Source organism: Vanessa tameamea, chromosome 19, assembly GCF_037043105.1.
Source record: "Vanessa tameamea isolate UH-Manoa-2023 chromosome 19, ilVanTame1 primary haplotype, whole genome shotgun sequence".
In the NCBI taxonomy this organism is placed as follows: Eukaryota; Metazoa; Arthropoda; class Insecta; order Lepidoptera; family Nymphalidae; genus Vanessa; species Vanessa tameamea.
In genome coordinates, this window is record NC_087327.1 from 1,520,302 (window position 1) to 1,538,038 (window position 17,737).

Below are 17,737 nucleotides of genomic sequence, written 5' to 3' on the forward strand. Positions count from 1 at the left end.
AATTTAATCTCATTATTGTATTAATATTTGATTATAAGCCACCCAGGCTTATACTTTTTAACTATATCTTGGCCTGAAGATTATTGAATAATAATTTTAGATAAGAGTTACTTATGCAAGTCTAAGAATTATTGGATTGTTTTAATTAAACTAAAGTAGGTTTATACCTACCTTAGTTTGATTATTTATTACAAATAATGTTCCCACATCATTTATAATAATTTGGATTTAAAAATACTAAGCTACTATCAAACCATGAAAGGAAATTGAAATTATAAAAAAATATATATTTTTCTTAAATTTTATTTAGAACAAAACACATTCTATATTATTTACACGTTAAATTATCACTTTCTGAAGATTTGCAATCCATTTTTTCTTTTTCAGATGCTTCAAGAGTGCTCTCGTCTGGGGGATTATTTACAGAAGTTATCAATGCATCGTCAGACTTCTTTTCTGCTTTGGCTCCCTCTTCTCCCTCCAGAAATTTATCCCATTTGTTGATTCTTTGATTTAAAGCAGCATCAGTTTCAGCTATTCTGAATTTTGTTCGACCATCCCATGTTTCAGCTGTAATTTGACGTTTACCAAACCATCTACCATTGATAAGTTGAATGACAGCATCTGCCTGTTCTGGCTCTTTCATTGATATCTGAGCAACACCCTCTGGATGTCTGTCATAAATAACTACCTTTCGAACATCACCGCATTTACCACATTCTTCCCTTAAGTCCTGCTGATAATCTAATATAAGCTGCACATCGTTATCGAAATCAGAGGGATGAAATAGATTTTTAACTATTACAACTTTCTCGTGTTTAGATCTCTCTCCGATAAACTTCTCGGGTCTCCAATCGAATAACTTTTGTTGCATTTTCTTTATTTTCTCTAATTCTTTTTTCTTTTTCTTTTTGGGTTTTAAAGCTGGATTGTATTCACCTTTCAACTGGAAATGTGCTTTTTCCACTTTAATCTTATTGCCTTTATAGTCACTACCATCAAGGAGTTTGAGTGCAAGATCAACCGATTCAATTTTAATATATGTACACAGAGCATCTCCTTTAAAACAATTCTGCTCTTTATCAACATATAACTTAACCCTCATCTTTTGAGTGCTTGGGTCTCGTTCGACAAGACCACACTTTTGCATTAGATTAACAAAATCCTCTTCCGTTGTATCTGGGGGCAAGTTAGATACATAGACTTTAGTGTTTTTCTCTTCTGATTGTTGAAACCATTGAGGATCATTTTTCCTTTTAACGCCTTGTTCTAGTTTTTTCTGGGCTTCTTTCTTATTATCTGTTTTAGTTTCTTCGTTACTTGTATTGTCAACAAAGCCATAAGACATTTGATAAAATGCTAGAAAATCATCATCTACTTTAGGTATCCATGCTTTCTTCTCATCATCCCAAAAACTTTTCGATCCATCTGCTTCAGTATAGACATGAGTGTCATTTTCATAACTGTAAGTTCTTCCTGGAACATCTCCTGGCAGTGGAGTCCATGAGTTTGAGTCCTTGTTCCAAGTAAATCTTTGTTGTGTTGTAGGATCTGTATATATTGCCTCATCATTTTCGTAGGTTATGTATGGGGCATAGTTACCATACAATTCTTCCATTGATTTAGAGTCTGAAGTTTCATGTTCACTGCTCGTTTTATTTAAAGAATCGTTAGTGGGTGTTTCTGAAATATCTTCGGATTTAACCCCTGTTTTGGATTTAGAAGAATCTGGTTTTGTTGTAATATGTGGAACATCTTCGTTACTTTCTTTATCATTTGATTGTTTATTAGAAAGGCTGTCGGATACTTCTGTGATATTTTCTTTAATAATCTTACTTTTTTGCTCCTCTTCCGTCAATTTTTGAACAGTTTCGCAGGAAAGCTTTATAATAAATCCCGTCTTAGCGGGCTTTTCAGGTCTCGCCATATTCTTAAATCACTATTGTCCTCAGATTAATTTGACAATGTTCATTATTTTATGATGAAAATTAAGATAATCCTATTCCAATAAACACTGTATAGTAAAGTCAAAATGTTATGGATTTTCATAGAATCTATCGTTTTGTTAAATGAAAATGATAGATTATCAATTGACGTTTGTTGGTTGAAGTTTTTATCGAAGTGTTGCAAAGTGCGCACAAAGTTGCATGAACTCAACAGATAATAATATGGTACATATACTTATTAAAATATGTAAAATCTTGTTAAAATTTAACAAATTAATCATACTTATTAAATAAATACACAAAATTCTAAGATAGATATCGCCGAACCATAGAAATTATGGAATAATTTTCCAATTTATCTGTAAAATTAGTTTGTCATTTGTCAATGTCATCAAAGCATAAAATTGTTTGAAGATAATTATCAAATATATATTTTTTTTGTTATTATATTGTATGAAGTGTCATATTTTTAACAGAATAAAGTATATATATATATAGATATATTAATTTGAGTTATACGGAACTGACTGTCAAATTAGTTTGAATAATTATGGAAGATCTAAAGAACGTTTACATTTCGCCGCTTCCAGATTCCCCATACGTAAAACCTTTTAGATTTAATTACACGCAAAATGGTAAAGAAAAGACCTGGGATCTGTTGGAGGTTCACGACAGCGTGGCTATAGTAGTTTTCAATGTGTCCAGAAAGGTCATGATATTTGTTAAGCAATTTCGTCCAGGTACGAATCTGATGATATTTTATTAAAATAAAATGTTTAAAATTACGCTCAAGGAAAACTGTAGTATGTGATAAAAAATATTTTTTGTTTTTCGTTTCTTGTATTTTTAAATGTTATATTTTATTTTTCAGCAATTTACTATAACTGCATTCACCCCGACGACAGAGAATTAAATGTTATCGATACTAACAAGTATCCAGCATCTCTGGGTATAGCTTTGGAGATGTGTGCTGGTATCATTGATAAAAACAAGTCTGTTGAACACATTGCTCAAGAAGAGGTCTTAGAGGAGTGTGGATATGATGTACCTCTTGAAAAGTTGCAGAAAATAACTTCATATAGGTAGTTGATAAATAAATCTCTCTGTAAATGTTACTATTGTCATGATATGGTTTTTGTTAATTTTTTGACAACTTTTTCCAAAACTGATGTTAAATATGTATGTAGGTCTGGTGTTGGTGTGCAGGGATCACTACAGACATTCTTTTACTGTGAAGTCACTGATGATATGAAGACTCAACAAGGTATGTCTTTTATTTATTTATGGACTTATTCCATTTTCCTTTTACATATATTTTTGCAACTAAAGTGTACATGCAATTATGTCAATAATTGTAAGGGTTTATCTGATTTTAAATATTGTCCTTTTCCCAGTAGAACCTGGCACATTTACCCTCAGTACAGGCACACAGCTAAATAGATAGTACAGTTGCAAATCAATTGTTTTGTGGGTGATAACCCAACAGAAATATCTTAAATACTATGATAATTGTGAAGTAACTCAGACAGAGTTGTTATGCTTTCATGTCAAAACCACTTAACCAAATGAATTTTGGTATGAAGCAAGCTTGAACCCCAAGGAACCCCATGTTCTACTTTTTTATACCTAACTCTCGATGACCAACCACTTCAATGTGACAACTAGGGTTAAGTTTATGTGTATAATAATATATAAAATGAAGATTTAGCCTGTAAAGTTTAAACTGTTTCTAGGTGGTGGTGTTGATGACGAAATTATAGATGTTGTTGAAAAAACTATTCCCGAAATGGAAGAAATGGTCAATTCACCGGGACCCATTCCGAGTCCACCTAGTTGCCTCTTTGCCTTGATGTGGTTTTTGCATTACAAAGCAGATAAATACCGAAAGTAGGTAAAAATAGCTTGTTTATAATGAAATTTATTGTTATAAATTTATATTGTTCACTACAATAGATTTTATACTTAGCACAGAATTGTAGAAATGTAGTTAATTAACAATTGTTCATATACAGTAACAGCCTTTTACATTTTCCATTACGTAAATTTAAACATAAAATTTTATTTTTGACAAATTCATTAGAAAAATAATTGTAACCTATTTCTATTACCATATAACCTTTACAGTTTGTCAAAACAATGAGAATGGATTTTATTTCACCAAAGGTTTTTTTTTAATCTTTGCATATTGTAAAAACCTCAATATTTAGGATGTTCTTAGTTCTTAGTGCATCCGTATTCCGTACTATCTTCCAGAGTTCTATAGAAATATAAAATATGGTCACAAAGTTTTCTTTTCAATTTATATTTGAATATAACAGTAGTAACTGTTATGCATTTATTGCTCAAATCTTACACGCTGTATGTATTCCTTGTGTAAAATGCATATATGATATTCATATTGCCACATCAATTGTCTAAATTTAAAGTGGGTAAAATCTCCAAAATGCACTGTATCTTCTGATCCTACAAAGAATCTCATTTCTTTGTATAAATAGTATAATATACAATAATGTCCACTCGACCTCTTTTGTAAGAAATTTTTATGTGTAAATCTATGAAGTGACAAACATTCTTCATAAAAGACACGCTTTATTCCATAATATGTAAGAGACATCTAAGTACATTTTCGCATTACATAATAACAGCAAAGGCCAAGATTACTGTTGTTATTAACCTATGTTTCACTTGTATGATTCAGTTACTAGTGTATTTATTTGAAGTTAAAATTGCTTCTGAAGTATAAATACGTATAAATTATCCTTTTGAGTTGTCAGTACCATTTAAATAATAAGCATTGGTTAATCATTCTCGTATGTATGTCGAATGTTTCGATTTGTAAAATAACAATTTGTAAGTATTATTACATAGGCTATACATTTAAAAGATTTGTATATCTAAATAATTGTGCGAAAAGTAGTATATCTACTATTAATGAAATTTATTGATTTTTGTTTTTATTGTAAATTGGAAAGAGGTTGTATTTGTATTCTCATTTATTGTTATAAAAAATTACTATTTTAAGTACAATGTAATTATGTACAGTAATCTATTTATCATATAATGATAAGTTATCGAAAGACGATCCCAGATAATGAATGCTCACTTAACGTGGATATGAAAACGTAAATATTCCTATAACTAAATGAATAATATTGTTAATTATATAATCCGTTTTCTTTTGCGTTATTAATCGATAATAACGTAAAATAAAACGGATATATACATGTCAAGTATTCCTCGATAAATTACGTAAATAAAATCTGTAAATCTAATAATATCGTACATTCTTAATTAGTAAAACATTTGAAAATAAATTGTTTTATATCGGCATGTTTTTTGGTTGTTATTTATTAAATAATTCCTATTTTAATATAACAAAAATTTGCGCAGGTCATTTGGACGTTACTGTGTGGAATGCAAAATAATGAAATATATTCAATTGACAGATTATGTATGATTACTTTTATTTATTTCCTTATTGAACTTGTTATCTAAAATGTCACAGTAATATAATAAATATTTTGTAATTAAGATATTAAAGTTAAGCAATTAATTTAATACCAATTGATATGTCATTATTGACATTTAAATCTTCTTAGTAAATAAAAATGATTGTTTGTGTGTTGTCTTCTATGCGTTCCTAAACTATTATCCGATTGTGGTGTAACTGGTATTCTGCCAGCCAGGCGAGGTTGAGAGACTCGGGAGAGGATCACCGACCACAATTCAATATAATTGAATATAAGTTTTTACTATCTGTAAATGGAATTGGTTTAATGAAATTAAATTTGTTCATATGTTAATAATTTTTACAGTTTTAGATTTGGACATCATTTAAAGACAAAAGAATAATATTTTGATTGTAATGAAACTATGAATATAGCGTTATTTATCAAAATATAGAAAGTCTTATATTAATTTGTTTTAGTTTAGATTGTTAATTGATTAGTTCCCTATTGCAATATTATTATTTTAATTAACGTGACGATATATTTCTTCGTGAATTAAAATTATTGAAGTAATAGTAAATTTGAATCAAATAATTCTTTAAAGATATTATTTTATGTGGTCTTGGGCACGTAAATAATTGGATATGGGACAAATGTAGAAAGTGACCACATAAAATGTAGACAAATCGGACCATACAAAATATTCGATTTAATAATTGGACGAAATAATGTAGACATATTTGCTTGTACTAGTTTTCATGTTGGTGTGAAAAATTGTTTCTGATTGGCTTCGAATCCCGGGTCGGGATAGCGAAAAGTGGGCTTTTGAGCCCAGACAGGAGGCTGACAATGTTTCGATCTCAGTGTTTCAGAATGTAAGCAGAGCTAATAGTCCGGTACATGATTTAAACTATATCTGATCATGTGAGAACACACGATTGCACCTCAAAGCTGAGTATTATTAATATAGAGCGCGATTGGTTAGATTCCGTATTGTGTGACTTTAGACGATTGAAATCGGTAAGACGGACGTCATCTGTCTATATATATTACAAATGCGAAAGTAACTCAGTCTATCTGCTACGCTTTCATGACTAAATCACTGAATCCATTTGGATGAAATTTAGTACGAATCAAGATTACCGTCCTTATGTTCATTCAGGCCACTTTTCCACCCTTTGAGAGAATAATGTTCAGGACAAAGTTACAACGATACAAGTTAATTTAGTAATTAAATCTTTTGAATATATTTTAATGTATTCTATATAAAGGTATATTTAGGGTATTATATCTATAAACAACGTTTCATTAATAATCGTGTTTTATTAATTGCTTGGCACTTAACATGGTGTTGAAATTAAATGACCAATCGACTGACGTAACGTATTTATTTATCTTATGTTTAAACTCAAATTGCTAGTGTATCCTCGTAAGGTCCTCCACGATTTTGATGAGATCGTCGACTGTCGCGTCTCGCATCATGCCACCGCCGTCGTCGATCTGAATTAAGAGTAACGTTCATAGATATTAAACATGCATGAATAGAATGGAAAAATACGTATATTTCTTCAAAAATACAATTATTAAAAAACGATTTAGTCAATATATCGGCTAAGTAATAGTTTAGATATAAGTGTATCTCTAAATATTTTAAGCATCGTTCCTTTTAATTATATTAGGAACGGAACTTTTTCGTGCCATGACATTTGTTGCTGCCTATAAAAAAATGCAGGTACACAAATATAAAAAAATTACAATCTAAAGATAATCACACCAAAAGTCACGAACAAAATGTCTATGGAGTTAGAAATATAACAGAAAAGCAGTAACAATCGAATCATAATTATTCCATGTTATAAATTTTAATTTAAAGATAGAGTTACCTGTAAACCTTGTACGGTTTCTTGCTGCATATCCCGCGAGAGATCGAGGAAGCTCTCGATAAGATCACCATCAATGAACCCTTCCGCCGGTTCCGTTTTGATGTCCGTGTTGAAGGATCTCCAGAACGAGTGCGGGATCTTCCCGACTGACTTGATCGTGTGAGTTAGCCTCTCTTCTAGTTGGTGAAGGAATTCAAATAACTCTTGGGGTAATTGGACGACTAGACCTGAGGTGTTCGATGTTTATTATTAGAACTTATAAATAACCGAAATAAGGGAGAACGTATTAGATAACAACGAAAAGAAATATTAAATGTCGTTAAAATATATATTACGTTAAGAGATAATTTTAAATAAAAAAGAACAAAATTTGTAGAAATATTAGCGGAAGAATAGTAGTAAGGTAGGCAAGCTCTAACGACGCTAAACGGGGATTCACTCGAGAGTCGGGGGGGGGGACCTAACTAGAGATCATTTTGAGGGGTATTTTGTACCAAAAAAAGTTATACAGGTCTAACTTTAAATATATGTCTCTAGTCATATAGGAAGTCGGCGGCGGTACGCACAGATGGCGCCGGTGACGGTGGCGAGCAGCACGGGGCGCGCGACGGGCGCGGCCGTGTCGGCGAGCTGCGCCACCAGCGCGCCGCGCCGCATCACGTTGACCATGTCGCCGATGTGGAACTGCCCCATGTAGCCCATCTGCTGCCGCTCCTCGTCCGTCGTGGCCGCGCTGCCGGCGGCGCAACACAACACCGCTATTATTAATGCTCCGGGTACTCTACAGTACGGTCTTTGACGACTCGATTTAACATCACGTTGGGGATTTTCTATGATTTTATCATTATATAAGTAGTTTAAAGTATTACATAGATCGATACAACGTCTCATTCGACGATTGGGACGTATAAAACAAAATAAACCTACCTGTCTTTCTGACAAACGAATAGGTTGAAGCTGTTCTCTGCTCCCAGGAAGGTGTCGTCGTCGAGAATTTCGACAGCCGTCATCCAATTCGGACTGTAATCCCGAGCTATCTCCTCGAAACTACCTTCCATCTTAATGAATAGAAATAAATAGTGTTAAATATAGTTAGTTTCGTTTTTTAAATCGCAATAGTTTTTCTAAATTATTAATAATCTAATTAAACTAATTTATTTGTCAATTTAATTATATAATCAATCGATTCGTAAGGAATGCGAGCTCGTATTTCATATCCTTTCACTACCAAATAAAGCATTTATATTAATAAAAGCAATAATAATAATAACAAACCTGTTTGTATTGCAGTAAGGACATGGATCTCATGAGGTCGCCTACGAGGATGAAATCTCCCTTCACTTTTAAATACAATGCGACGATGTTGTTGAAGTGACTGCATTCCAGCCGCAGTTCTTTCTCTGACGTCCATTCGAATAATCGTACCTAGAAATTTAATAAATAAAAAAAAACGATTCGAATCATCAATCAATTATTTTTTTAATTTAATTATATTAGGACGGACAAGGGTCATCTGCTGGTAAGGGGTCGTTTTTCGATCATAGGCACTGGTAAAACTGACATAGAATTGCTCCTTTATTCCCTTTATTAAACTATCGTTTAAAGATATATTTTTTTAAGTCTTTGCGTTATGTGTATTTATTATTTACTATCGTTACCCTCCAACGGACATAAGATGTTATGTTCCTTATGTCTTTATAATACTGGCGCAATAAAGGAAGAATATTTGATGAACGGCTGTATTTCTCACAGCCAGGTGGGAAAATTAATTTTGTTCAGGACGAATTGTTTTATTTACCATTACAACACGGATTATACTTAAAGAAGAATAAATGTGTGCAAATGGAACAAAGTTCGACTTACAGTACTATTTATAGATGCTAATAATTTTCCATTAAATTCTACGAGCGTGTAACAACCGCCCTTTATTTCTTTCTCCGCGACTTGTGTGAGTTTGCCTTCACACCAATGGAAGAGAAGTATTCTACCCTGTGGAAGTAGGAAAATTTAAATATCGATGGATACAATTCACAAATATACTGTCACACATAATGTAGGTTCTTCTGCGTGTGAGTGTGTTTGTGTGTGTAGTAAGGCCAATATGTGTCGCTCACCTGCTTGGGCTCAGACTCCTCCGGGTTGAGTATGGCGGTGCCCACGGCGTAGTAGTGGTTGGGGTCGTCGGCCAGCCGACACGACACCAGCGACATCGCGAACTCCGTGCTGAGCAGCTGGTGCGCGTGCAGCACTGCGCACGGCAACTCGGATATTACACATGCTTCTTATGTTCGACACTTTTTTTTAAATATAAATATGTTATGTACGAATATCTTATATGTTGACTGGGTGGTGTATTCGGACAAGCCCTTTTGAGTTGATACCACCCACCCATCAAATACTCTATCGGCAGCAGCAATACTCATTACTCAGTGCCGAGTTCCGGTTAGAAGGATGAGTGAGTCATCCACTGATTACAAGTAATAAGGGAGAAGACATTTTAATTCTCAAGGTAATGATTGATGATATATGGGAAGCTAGTTCTTACTTTGCAAAAGTCAATGGGCAGCGGTGACCGCTTACCATACGCCTGTCTGCCAGTGACCTCAGTGTGACAGGTGGAGATTTTGGGCGAAAAGATTTTCTTTTATTTAATTAATTGAATGTAAAAAAATATATAAAACGATGGAACCGCTAGGAAATCACAGCAGTGCCATCAAGCGTACCCTCGAAGGTGTGCTGGTCCACGACGAGCAGGTTGTGCAGCTCGACGTCGACGGCGGGCGGCGCGTGCTTGTGCGGCGCGGGCGCGGCGCCGCTGGAGCTCGCGGCCGACGTGGAGGCGCTGGCGCGCGCCGCCACCGCGCCGCCGCCGCTGCCGCCGCCGCCGCCGCCCGCGCCCGCCAGCTCCAGCTTGTCCACGCGCATCGTGATCACGCCGAACGTCTGCGGGGCCCCCTCGTTAGCGCTACCGATCGATGCCGAGTTCAATGTTCGACTAGCTCGATTGAATCTCGCTGATATCTGACCTGAGACGATTCCTGGTATGCGATTCTTCTGGGTGTCTCTCCGAGTGGCACGGTTCGTATGTGTAGCTTCTGTATTTCGTCTATCGTTCCTATGGTCACTGTGCTGTCGGTGGCGAGCGCTAAGCTGTAAAATTATAATATCAACATAAGCTCTGCACAAAATTAGTATTTACTATTATATTATTTGTCTGATTTTTATTATGTTTTGGTCAAGAAAAAATAACATAAATCATTGCACTAATATAATATATACTAACATGATTTTCATAATAGTGTCTAGAAGAATATTCAAAATGGCTATATATCTCAGTTTTAATTTAATTATTCAACAGCATATGAGCCATATTGCTTGTGCAAGTTGCTGATTCCAGATGCCTTTGATTAATGAAAAGATCATCACCATTTAAAAAAATAAAGTTAATTTTTAAATACTGAAAAGCTTATATTTAATTTCTCTAATTAATTACTAAATATTAATTCTCACCTGTCCGGATAAGCTTGTGCATTCAGCGAGCACATGTGTGTGACCTCCTTCAGGTTGACGTTTGAGAACACCAACTTGTGGTTGGAGGAAAAGATAACTGTCGGACGATCTGAGCACGCGAATATGTTTGTAGTTGAAAGTGACCTAGAAGAGCAAACAGTTTCATTGCATTATGATAATGTTTTCCAATTTAAATAAGAAAAAATGCATGTAGATAAAACTATGTACAGATATGTAAACAGTAAAATGAACTGTATATAATGCATACTATACCAGAAATATAAGCAAGTCGCATGGATCTTTACTACTCCTGCCGTTGGAATGTAATATAATTCGATTTTATATAGAAGTAGATCCATGAACATATATAAAAAGGTTAATGAACCTATTTCTTGTTCCTACAAATTGTATTACCTGAAACTCCGAAGCACAGTCGGTTGCGTACCAAGAGTGACTTTCTTCTTGTTACTGAGCACGCCGGTCTCCTGGTCCACGGTGAAGTAGAACATGGAGCCGTCTCCCAACGCACACAGCAAGTAGCACACTCCCTCCAGCACGCAGATTAGCAGCGACCGAGGGATTATTTCTGGTGATAGTGTTGATTTTATATACATTGTCGTTTAAAGTATTACGTATGTTATGTTGCAAAGACACTTTGACAATAATTGTGTACAAAGTTGATGATCTATATATATTTGCGTTGTATGCGACAACACACGTGATACATGTTCAAACTTAAAATAAAACAATAATGAGACAAATTACACTATTATTATTTTTCACACAAGCAAATATAGCATATAACGGAACATAGACTGTGTGTAATTTTAGGCTCAATGGATATAATATTTTAGATACAAATTGGTCGTACTCAGCATCGCCTACGGGTGCCGGTGGCCACATTCGATCACATGGTTAATTAACTTATTCGCACGCGCGGCGTGTGCGCTCACCTCCGGAGAGCTTCTCGGTGTGAAGCGGCGCGAGGTCGGGCAGGCGCAGCAGGCGCACGGAGATGTCGGTCCACAGCCCCACGCCCAGCAGCGCCGCGTCGCCGCCCGGGCCCAGCTCCAGGCACGCCACCTCCTCCTCCATGCACACCTCGCTGCCGGCGGGCACATAACCGATTACAGCGACGGCCGGAGCGGCCGGCGGTCGGCGGGCGGACGGGGGTGGGGAGGGGGTGGTCACTCACGCGAGCAGCTGCAGCTCGCCGTCGCCGATGGCCACGAGGTAGATGCGCGGGCCGGCCGCGGCCACGGCGCGCGCGCCGGCGCACGCCACGACGGACAGCGCGCGCGCGCCCGCCGCCCAGCGCGCCGCCAGCCGCCAGCCGCCCGCCGCGCGCGCCGTCAGCCGGATGCCCTCGTCCGTCACCTGCCGCGGTCGCTCCGTTTAATCTTATTTCATTAGTATTTACCTAACTAATCATATATCATATATTATAATTTATCGAACTAATCTTAGAAGCGACTCTACTCCTACTCTTAGAAGTTCCCCGAATATTATATACTGGCGCCCTGCCATTAATAAATAAATTGACAATGAATGCACGTTTGCAATCATCTCTGAGAGCGAACTTCAGCCTGACTAACTTAGTTTGCGCGTACGGTAGACTGTGTTGCACAATTCAATTAGCAAAATATGCCACTTACTTGTATTAATTGATCATGACAAACATTTCCTGTGAAGAAAGTTTGCCGATCAGAGACAAAACCTTTTATCTCTGTTTCCTCCACTTCCTCTCCGTTTAAAGTTAATACCCTGTAAACGAATAGTATCTTAACGGTCTGAAACATGACTTTGCATGAAAGAATAGTTGGATTAGTATGGATAAATATTCGTCGACGTAGTTTGTCAAAAATGTACTACCAGTTTGGAAAGAAACATCTTAAACCTAAACGGAATTAACGAAAGAAATTTTTTTTTACTAATTTATTTGAAATGACCTGGAGGCGATCAAACCATTAACACAACACCTCGATCCTAATGGAATACTAAACAACTGGCAACCAAAATTTAGCAAGTGATGGGTAGTATTAATTTATCAAACTAGTCTACTAAAGTATATGGAATAACTACCTGGTCTGCCCCACGAAAGCCAGCACGAGCGTGTCGTGGTACTGCGAGTCTTCGGCCAGAGTGAGCGCCCACATGCCCTTTATCCCGGGAAGGTCGATCGACGCTTGCTCCTGGATGCCGATGCCGTTGCGGATAATACGCAGTGAGCCCATTTTGAAAGCACCTGGAAAAGTTAATTAGTAAGTAAATATTAAAGTTAAACGCATGATGTAAGACCTATATGTGCTGTAGTTTGGTGTTGCCCCAGGTACACCGAGTTAACTCACCAGAGCAAGTGATGAGTTGGTTTTGCCCCTGTCGCTCAAGATCCACCACGCACATGTCGACGATAGGTGCAAGGCTGGTGAAACTCTCCATGGGTTGCACGTAGTGGGGGGCTTCCTCCCTCGCGGGGGCCAGTCGCACGAGCGCTGAATCGCCCAGACGAGACCCGACGAACACCACGCCGTTGTCTAAGTACGTCATGCACTCAGGGATCGGGATATCGCCTGCGGACAGATAGACCATTCATATTATAATTATGTTAGTTTGACTGTATCCTATAGAATATATCCTGAAAAGTTTTGAGTAACTTATATTTAGGTTTTTAAATTTAGTATATACATATTTGTATATATTTTAAGTAATCTCTGGGTACGAATTCTTAATACTCAGTACTAGAATTATAAAAGTTGACTCACCGAGTAACTCGACTTTGAGATCTTTAACAGTCTGTGTGCCGTCCATTTTCTCTTGCAGCTCCAGTAACAACATGAACAGCCGGCCTGCTATGTCACCCAGAAGGTATCTCATACCACGCTCGTCTACTCGGCAGTAGCAATTTATTGGAGTTAGCTGCAATTGTGATTGTTGCAAATATTCAACACATATCACTAATAAATAAGGCGCAGGCGCAAATTCAGAAGTAATCAACCTAAATTCCTACTTTTAAGCTGAAACTTTTTGCGATTTGCATCCAGGACTTTGGTAACTATATATTTTAAATATAATTTACAACCTTCATCTAAGTCTACTAAACTTTATAGATAGTGAAATGCTGGAAAAAATATTTTCGAAATAGAAATATTTGCAAGTTTAGATGGAAACAAAACCCCTATAGTTAACTCTTAATTATAAAATCAAAAATACAATTTATTCAAATAGGCTTTTATGAGCACTTTTGAATCATCATTTTACAGAACTATATTAAAAATAAAGCTCCCTGGGCATACATATTTAATTCAAAGCAATTTATTTGTTCCATTGTATATGACAATGTTTAACTCTATGGAATATATTAACTAAAAACATAACAAAACTCAGACAGATAACACAATATTGTAAAATGCTAATGCTATAATCTAAGTATTAAGGTTTGAAGTTACTGATTTGGAATGATAACTATATATTATGTAATTTTTCAAACATACCTTGATCTGTGGGGGTGCAACTGCTACATAGCTCTGGCCATCATGGTAAACTATTGACTCTTGTCCAACAACTATAGCTCCACCTAAAATTGTACATGTCGGTATTAATCAATCAACATTTATTATTCAAACACATAGAATTACACTTCTTAGTTAGTTTATATGCAATACTAAACAAAATATTCCTTATTTTAATCAAAAACAATTTTAATCCAATTAAGCCTTCAGTCATCATATTCAGATTAAGCACTACTATGCCAAACCAGAGAAGACACAAAATAATGATAGATTCATTTGAATTGAAAAAAGGAAAAACTAACAAATACCAATCTATATATTAAATAACAAAATAACTGAGAAAAATTAAAGACATTATGAAATCACACTACAATTCTTGTGAATCAGTACCTTTAAAAAATCAAAAAGAATAAAACAGCCAGTTTTATTTAAATTCCAAGCTATCTTACAAGAAAAAACTCATTCCAGTAAACTATGTTTATACCTAAGTAACTTTTTTTTAATTTTTATATTTCATAATAAATTACCTAGTGGACTTGGTACAGGAATTAGTATAGAAGCCTCAGTCTCAACATTATCTTGTTTCCATGGTATCTTCGAGAACTCTTTGTCTCTTAAATTTATTTCATGTGTCTGTAAGAAATCATAAAAAACAATTTTTAATATTAACATATATTTGTATATTAGGTTAACAATTGATAAGTTAATTATTTGATACATTTCTTTCTCATATAAGTAATTTTAAGCATTCATAGAGGAATGAAAAAAAAATAGGCAAAGAACTCATGGCATAAATCAGCAATCACATTTTAGTTAAAATCTAATTAAACCTATATCTATAAAAAAAAATTTTTCTTTCGCCAGTACGTCACTACTGAGTGTAGCAGTCTGAGACTGTGTCTAATGGACGTGATGGTTATAGGCTATTAATTTTTTTGAAATCCATTGCCCTACACTTTTTTTTAATTTAAAGTCCAGCAAAACAGCCAAATAACAAGACTGCTACTACTACATATATTTTTATAACTAATAACATATATGCCAATATTGTTATATAAAGCTTTAAAACATACCTTTATGTGTCTCCCGTTGAGGTCCTGATGAATTAATATTAAAGTTGGATTGGAACAACCATGCAAAAATTCTAAATCAAAAACATTTAATTCTTCCAGTCTGAAAATAAATAAATGTTGTCTATGGTTACTAACATACTACTAGAACTGAGTCTAGATTGATGAAGATAATTTTATAAACAATCTCACTCTATAACACATGTAGATTTTTTTCAATACCGAGTAGCCATTAAAAAAAGTGTGTTTGATGTAAATCTACCATAAGTATATATACCAATCTGCATTGGAACAGGGTATTGGAATAAATTCCAAGCCTGCTCCTCAAAAGAGGACAAATTTACCAGTAGTGGAATATTTACAGACTTTTACTTTCCACTTTAGAACTGAGTGACTGTTTAATCCCTTAAGAAATAATGTATTTGGGTTGTAAAATTATGTTATATGAATTAATTTGATAGTAGTTTAATTTAACTATACTTCATATACATCTCAAATACCTTAAACTCGCAGCTTTTAGCTCCGTGGAGTCCTTATCCAGTGGTATTATTTTAAATAAACCATCGTAAAGCCTCAAACCAATAACTCTTGCTTGTGGATCTATGACTGCTAGTATACCATTTTCTGATGGCTTTCCAATTCGATCAGCAACATTACCATGTGCTCTGGTAACTACTTCTAGTTCACCATTGGTACCCGTCCTCCATTCTAGTATCATGGCATTGTATCGAGCGGTTAATATGAATACTAAATCCTTTTTCTCATACTGAAAGTAAAAATGTTGTATATGTAAAAACAATCAGTGTAGTTGATTTCATTTTATACACAATTTATAGCTAAGCAGATTTGTATTTTCACAAATCCATTGCAACTTATAAAAGTATTATTATTTATGTTTTAAAGATACTAAGTATATACATATAATTATGCAGTAAAAGAAAAACATCAAAAATCACTAAAATCTTAACTTACTGGTGGTCTAAACAACTTCATTTTTGCCACTCTACCATATAAACCAACTTCTTTCATGGGACGGAGTCCTTCTGGAGTCACAAGGTACATCTCTAAGCGTGACACTTTCGCCACCAGAAGGTTCAGATCCGTAGGAGAAGTGAAGTTTCCTACAATTACAAACGCATTTTGTAAGCTTACATTAGATTATAAATAATTGTCAATTTTTATATATTTATAATTAGCGCCAATTTGTTGTATTTACGTAATCACATTTTACATTGTTTACTGTAAAATCTCAATTGAAAACCTTAAAATTACAGCGGAAATATAAAAAAATTGTCAATGGTCTTTAACAAAACGTCAATTATATTTGGAAAAAATAGTCATAATTAGCAATAATATGGGCATTTCTTGGATCTTTTGAATAGAGTGCCATCAAATATACATCCTATGTTTGTTCAGGCTTTGGTATTCATAACAAAAATAGTCTTATTGGCCGAAAATAGTTCAATGTTATATACTATTACGGTTAACCTCTATGAAAAATATGTATAAATTGTCGTTATTTACCTGTTATACATGCTGTAACCGCTGTTGGTTTCTGTGCAGTAACAACGTAATGATAAGCCATGATCAAAGTCTTAATATACGGGTCTTAACTTCTAATAAATCTTCTTTATTTATTTCTTATTCACCATTACAGAATTAAATTCGGCTGTCGCCTGTACGCCGCCTGTTCTGTTTACTAGTGTTGCACAATGCACAAGATTACAAATATAACAATGTCTTATTAAAATCGGTATTTTATGTTTTTTTTTTATTTTTCAGGTTTCATACTAATTTGTAAACCTTATTATGAAGTAAATTATGACAAAGGTGGAAAAAGAGTCATCAAATTATCAATATTTTTAAAATATATTTGTCATTCGTATCAAAAATCTTGTCTAGAATTGTGATATTTGTTTGAGAAATATCGATACCTTTAATTACAATATAAACTGACATAATTCATTATGTGGAATTTAGATGATTATATTTTTTTAAATTATATTTTATTGCAACTTTGTTCAATTTAATGACCGTATGTACAAGATTGGTATTTCACATTTTTAAATAAATGAATGTAAGCAACTACTTTTTTTCATTAATAGAACTGACTAAAAATCTAAGTACATATTTTGTTTCATCGTAAAGTCAAACTAGATTTTTTTTTTCTTAATAATTATTTTCTTAATAATTTTGCTTTCTTTCGAAAGAAAAATAGTTTTAAGCTTAATCTGCGTGCCCCCACCAAAAAAAGCCAAGCGATGCGCAAGATCACTAGAAAGATAACTTTTCTCAAAGCGTTTCATGGTTTTTTTTAACTCTTATAACTTGGGTTTGGATTATACCACAAAAACAAAATTATCTGGATAT

The 17,737-nt window shown here is 34.6% G+C and overlaps 3 protein-coding genes across 3 annotated transcripts; 1 reads left to right on the top strand and 2 right to left on the bottom strand.

Moving 5' to 3' along the window:
* Positions 1-283: 283 nt before the first annotated feature.
* LOC113397042 (17S U2 SnRNP complex component HTATSF1) lies at positions 284-2,097 on the bottom strand. Its single transcript, XM_026635185.2, has one exon. The coding sequence runs from the start codon at positions 1,925-1,927 to the stop codon at positions 329-331; it is 1,599 nt and encodes a 532-aa protein (XP_026490970.2). The 5' UTR covers positions 1,928-2,097; the 3' UTR covers positions 284-328.
* A 287-nt stretch (positions 2,098-2,384) lies between these two features.
* On the top strand, positions 2,385-4,161 carry LOC113397050 (uridine diphosphate glucose pyrophosphatase NUDT14-like). Its single transcript, XM_026635194.2, has 4 exons — positions 2,385-2,686; positions 2,818-3,028; positions 3,134-3,210; positions 3,680-4,161. Exons 1-4 carry the CDS (start codon positions 2,497-2,499, stop codon positions 3,835-3,837), a joined length of 636 nt encoding a protein of 211 aa, XP_026490979.2. The 5' UTR covers positions 2,385-2,496; the 3' UTR covers positions 3,838-4,161.
* A 2,537-nt stretch (positions 4,162-6,698) lies between these two features.
* On the bottom strand, positions 6,699-17,079 carry Pic (piccolo). The gene is made up of 23 exons (XM_064217837.1): positions 16,892-17,079; positions 16,340-16,488; positions 15,868-16,133; positions 15,371-15,470; positions 14,825-14,930; positions 14,280-14,362; positions 13,551-13,704; positions 13,137-13,358; positions 12,871-13,033; positions 12,444-12,552; positions 11,984-12,165; positions 11,742-11,893; positions 11,203-11,374; positions 10,789-10,932; positions 10,305-10,428; positions 10,002-10,221; positions 9,393-9,526; positions 9,142-9,267; positions 8,554-8,703; positions 8,206-8,336; positions 7,845-8,011; positions 7,279-7,505; positions 6,699-6,895 (listed from the first exon to the last, which is right to left on the bottom strand). Exons 1-23 carry the CDS (start codon positions 16,950-16,952, stop codon positions 6,812-6,814), a joined length of 3,426 nt encoding a protein of 1,141 aa, XP_064073907.1. The 5' UTR covers positions 16,953-17,079; the 3' UTR covers positions 6,699-6,811.
* Between the last annotated feature and the right edge of the window lie 658 nt (positions 17,080-17,737).

Bases quoted from the DNA above. Each gene is read 5' to 3' on its own strand.
- LOC113397042 (XM_026635185.2), bottom strand. From the start codon at position 1,927: ATGGCGAGACCTGAAAAGCCCGCTAAGACGGGATTTATTATAAAGCTT.
- LOC113397050 (XM_026635194.2), top strand. From the start codon at position 2,497: ATGGAAGATCTAAAGAACGTTTACATTTCGCCGCTTCCAGATTCCCCA. The intron at 2,687-2,817 runs GTACGAATCTGA...TTTATTTTTCAG, and splicing joins TGTTAAGCAATTTCGTCCAG to CAATTTACTATAACTGCATT. The intron at 3,211-3,679 runs GTATGTCTTTTA...AACTGTTTCTAG, and splicing joins TGATATGAAGACTCAACAAG to GTGGTGGTGTTGATGACGAA.
- Pic (XM_064217837.1), bottom strand. From the start codon at position 16,952: ATGGCTTATCATTACGTTGTTACTGCACAGAAACCAACAGCGGTTACA. The intron at 13,359-13,550 runs GTGAGTCAACTT...ATCTGTCCGCAG, and splicing joins TCTCAAAGTCGAGTTACTCG to GCGATATCCCGATCCCTGAG. The intron at 9,527-10,001 runs GTACGCTTGATG...TGCCGTGCGCAG, and splicing joins GGACCAGCACACCTTCGAGG to TGCTGCACGCGCACCAGCTG.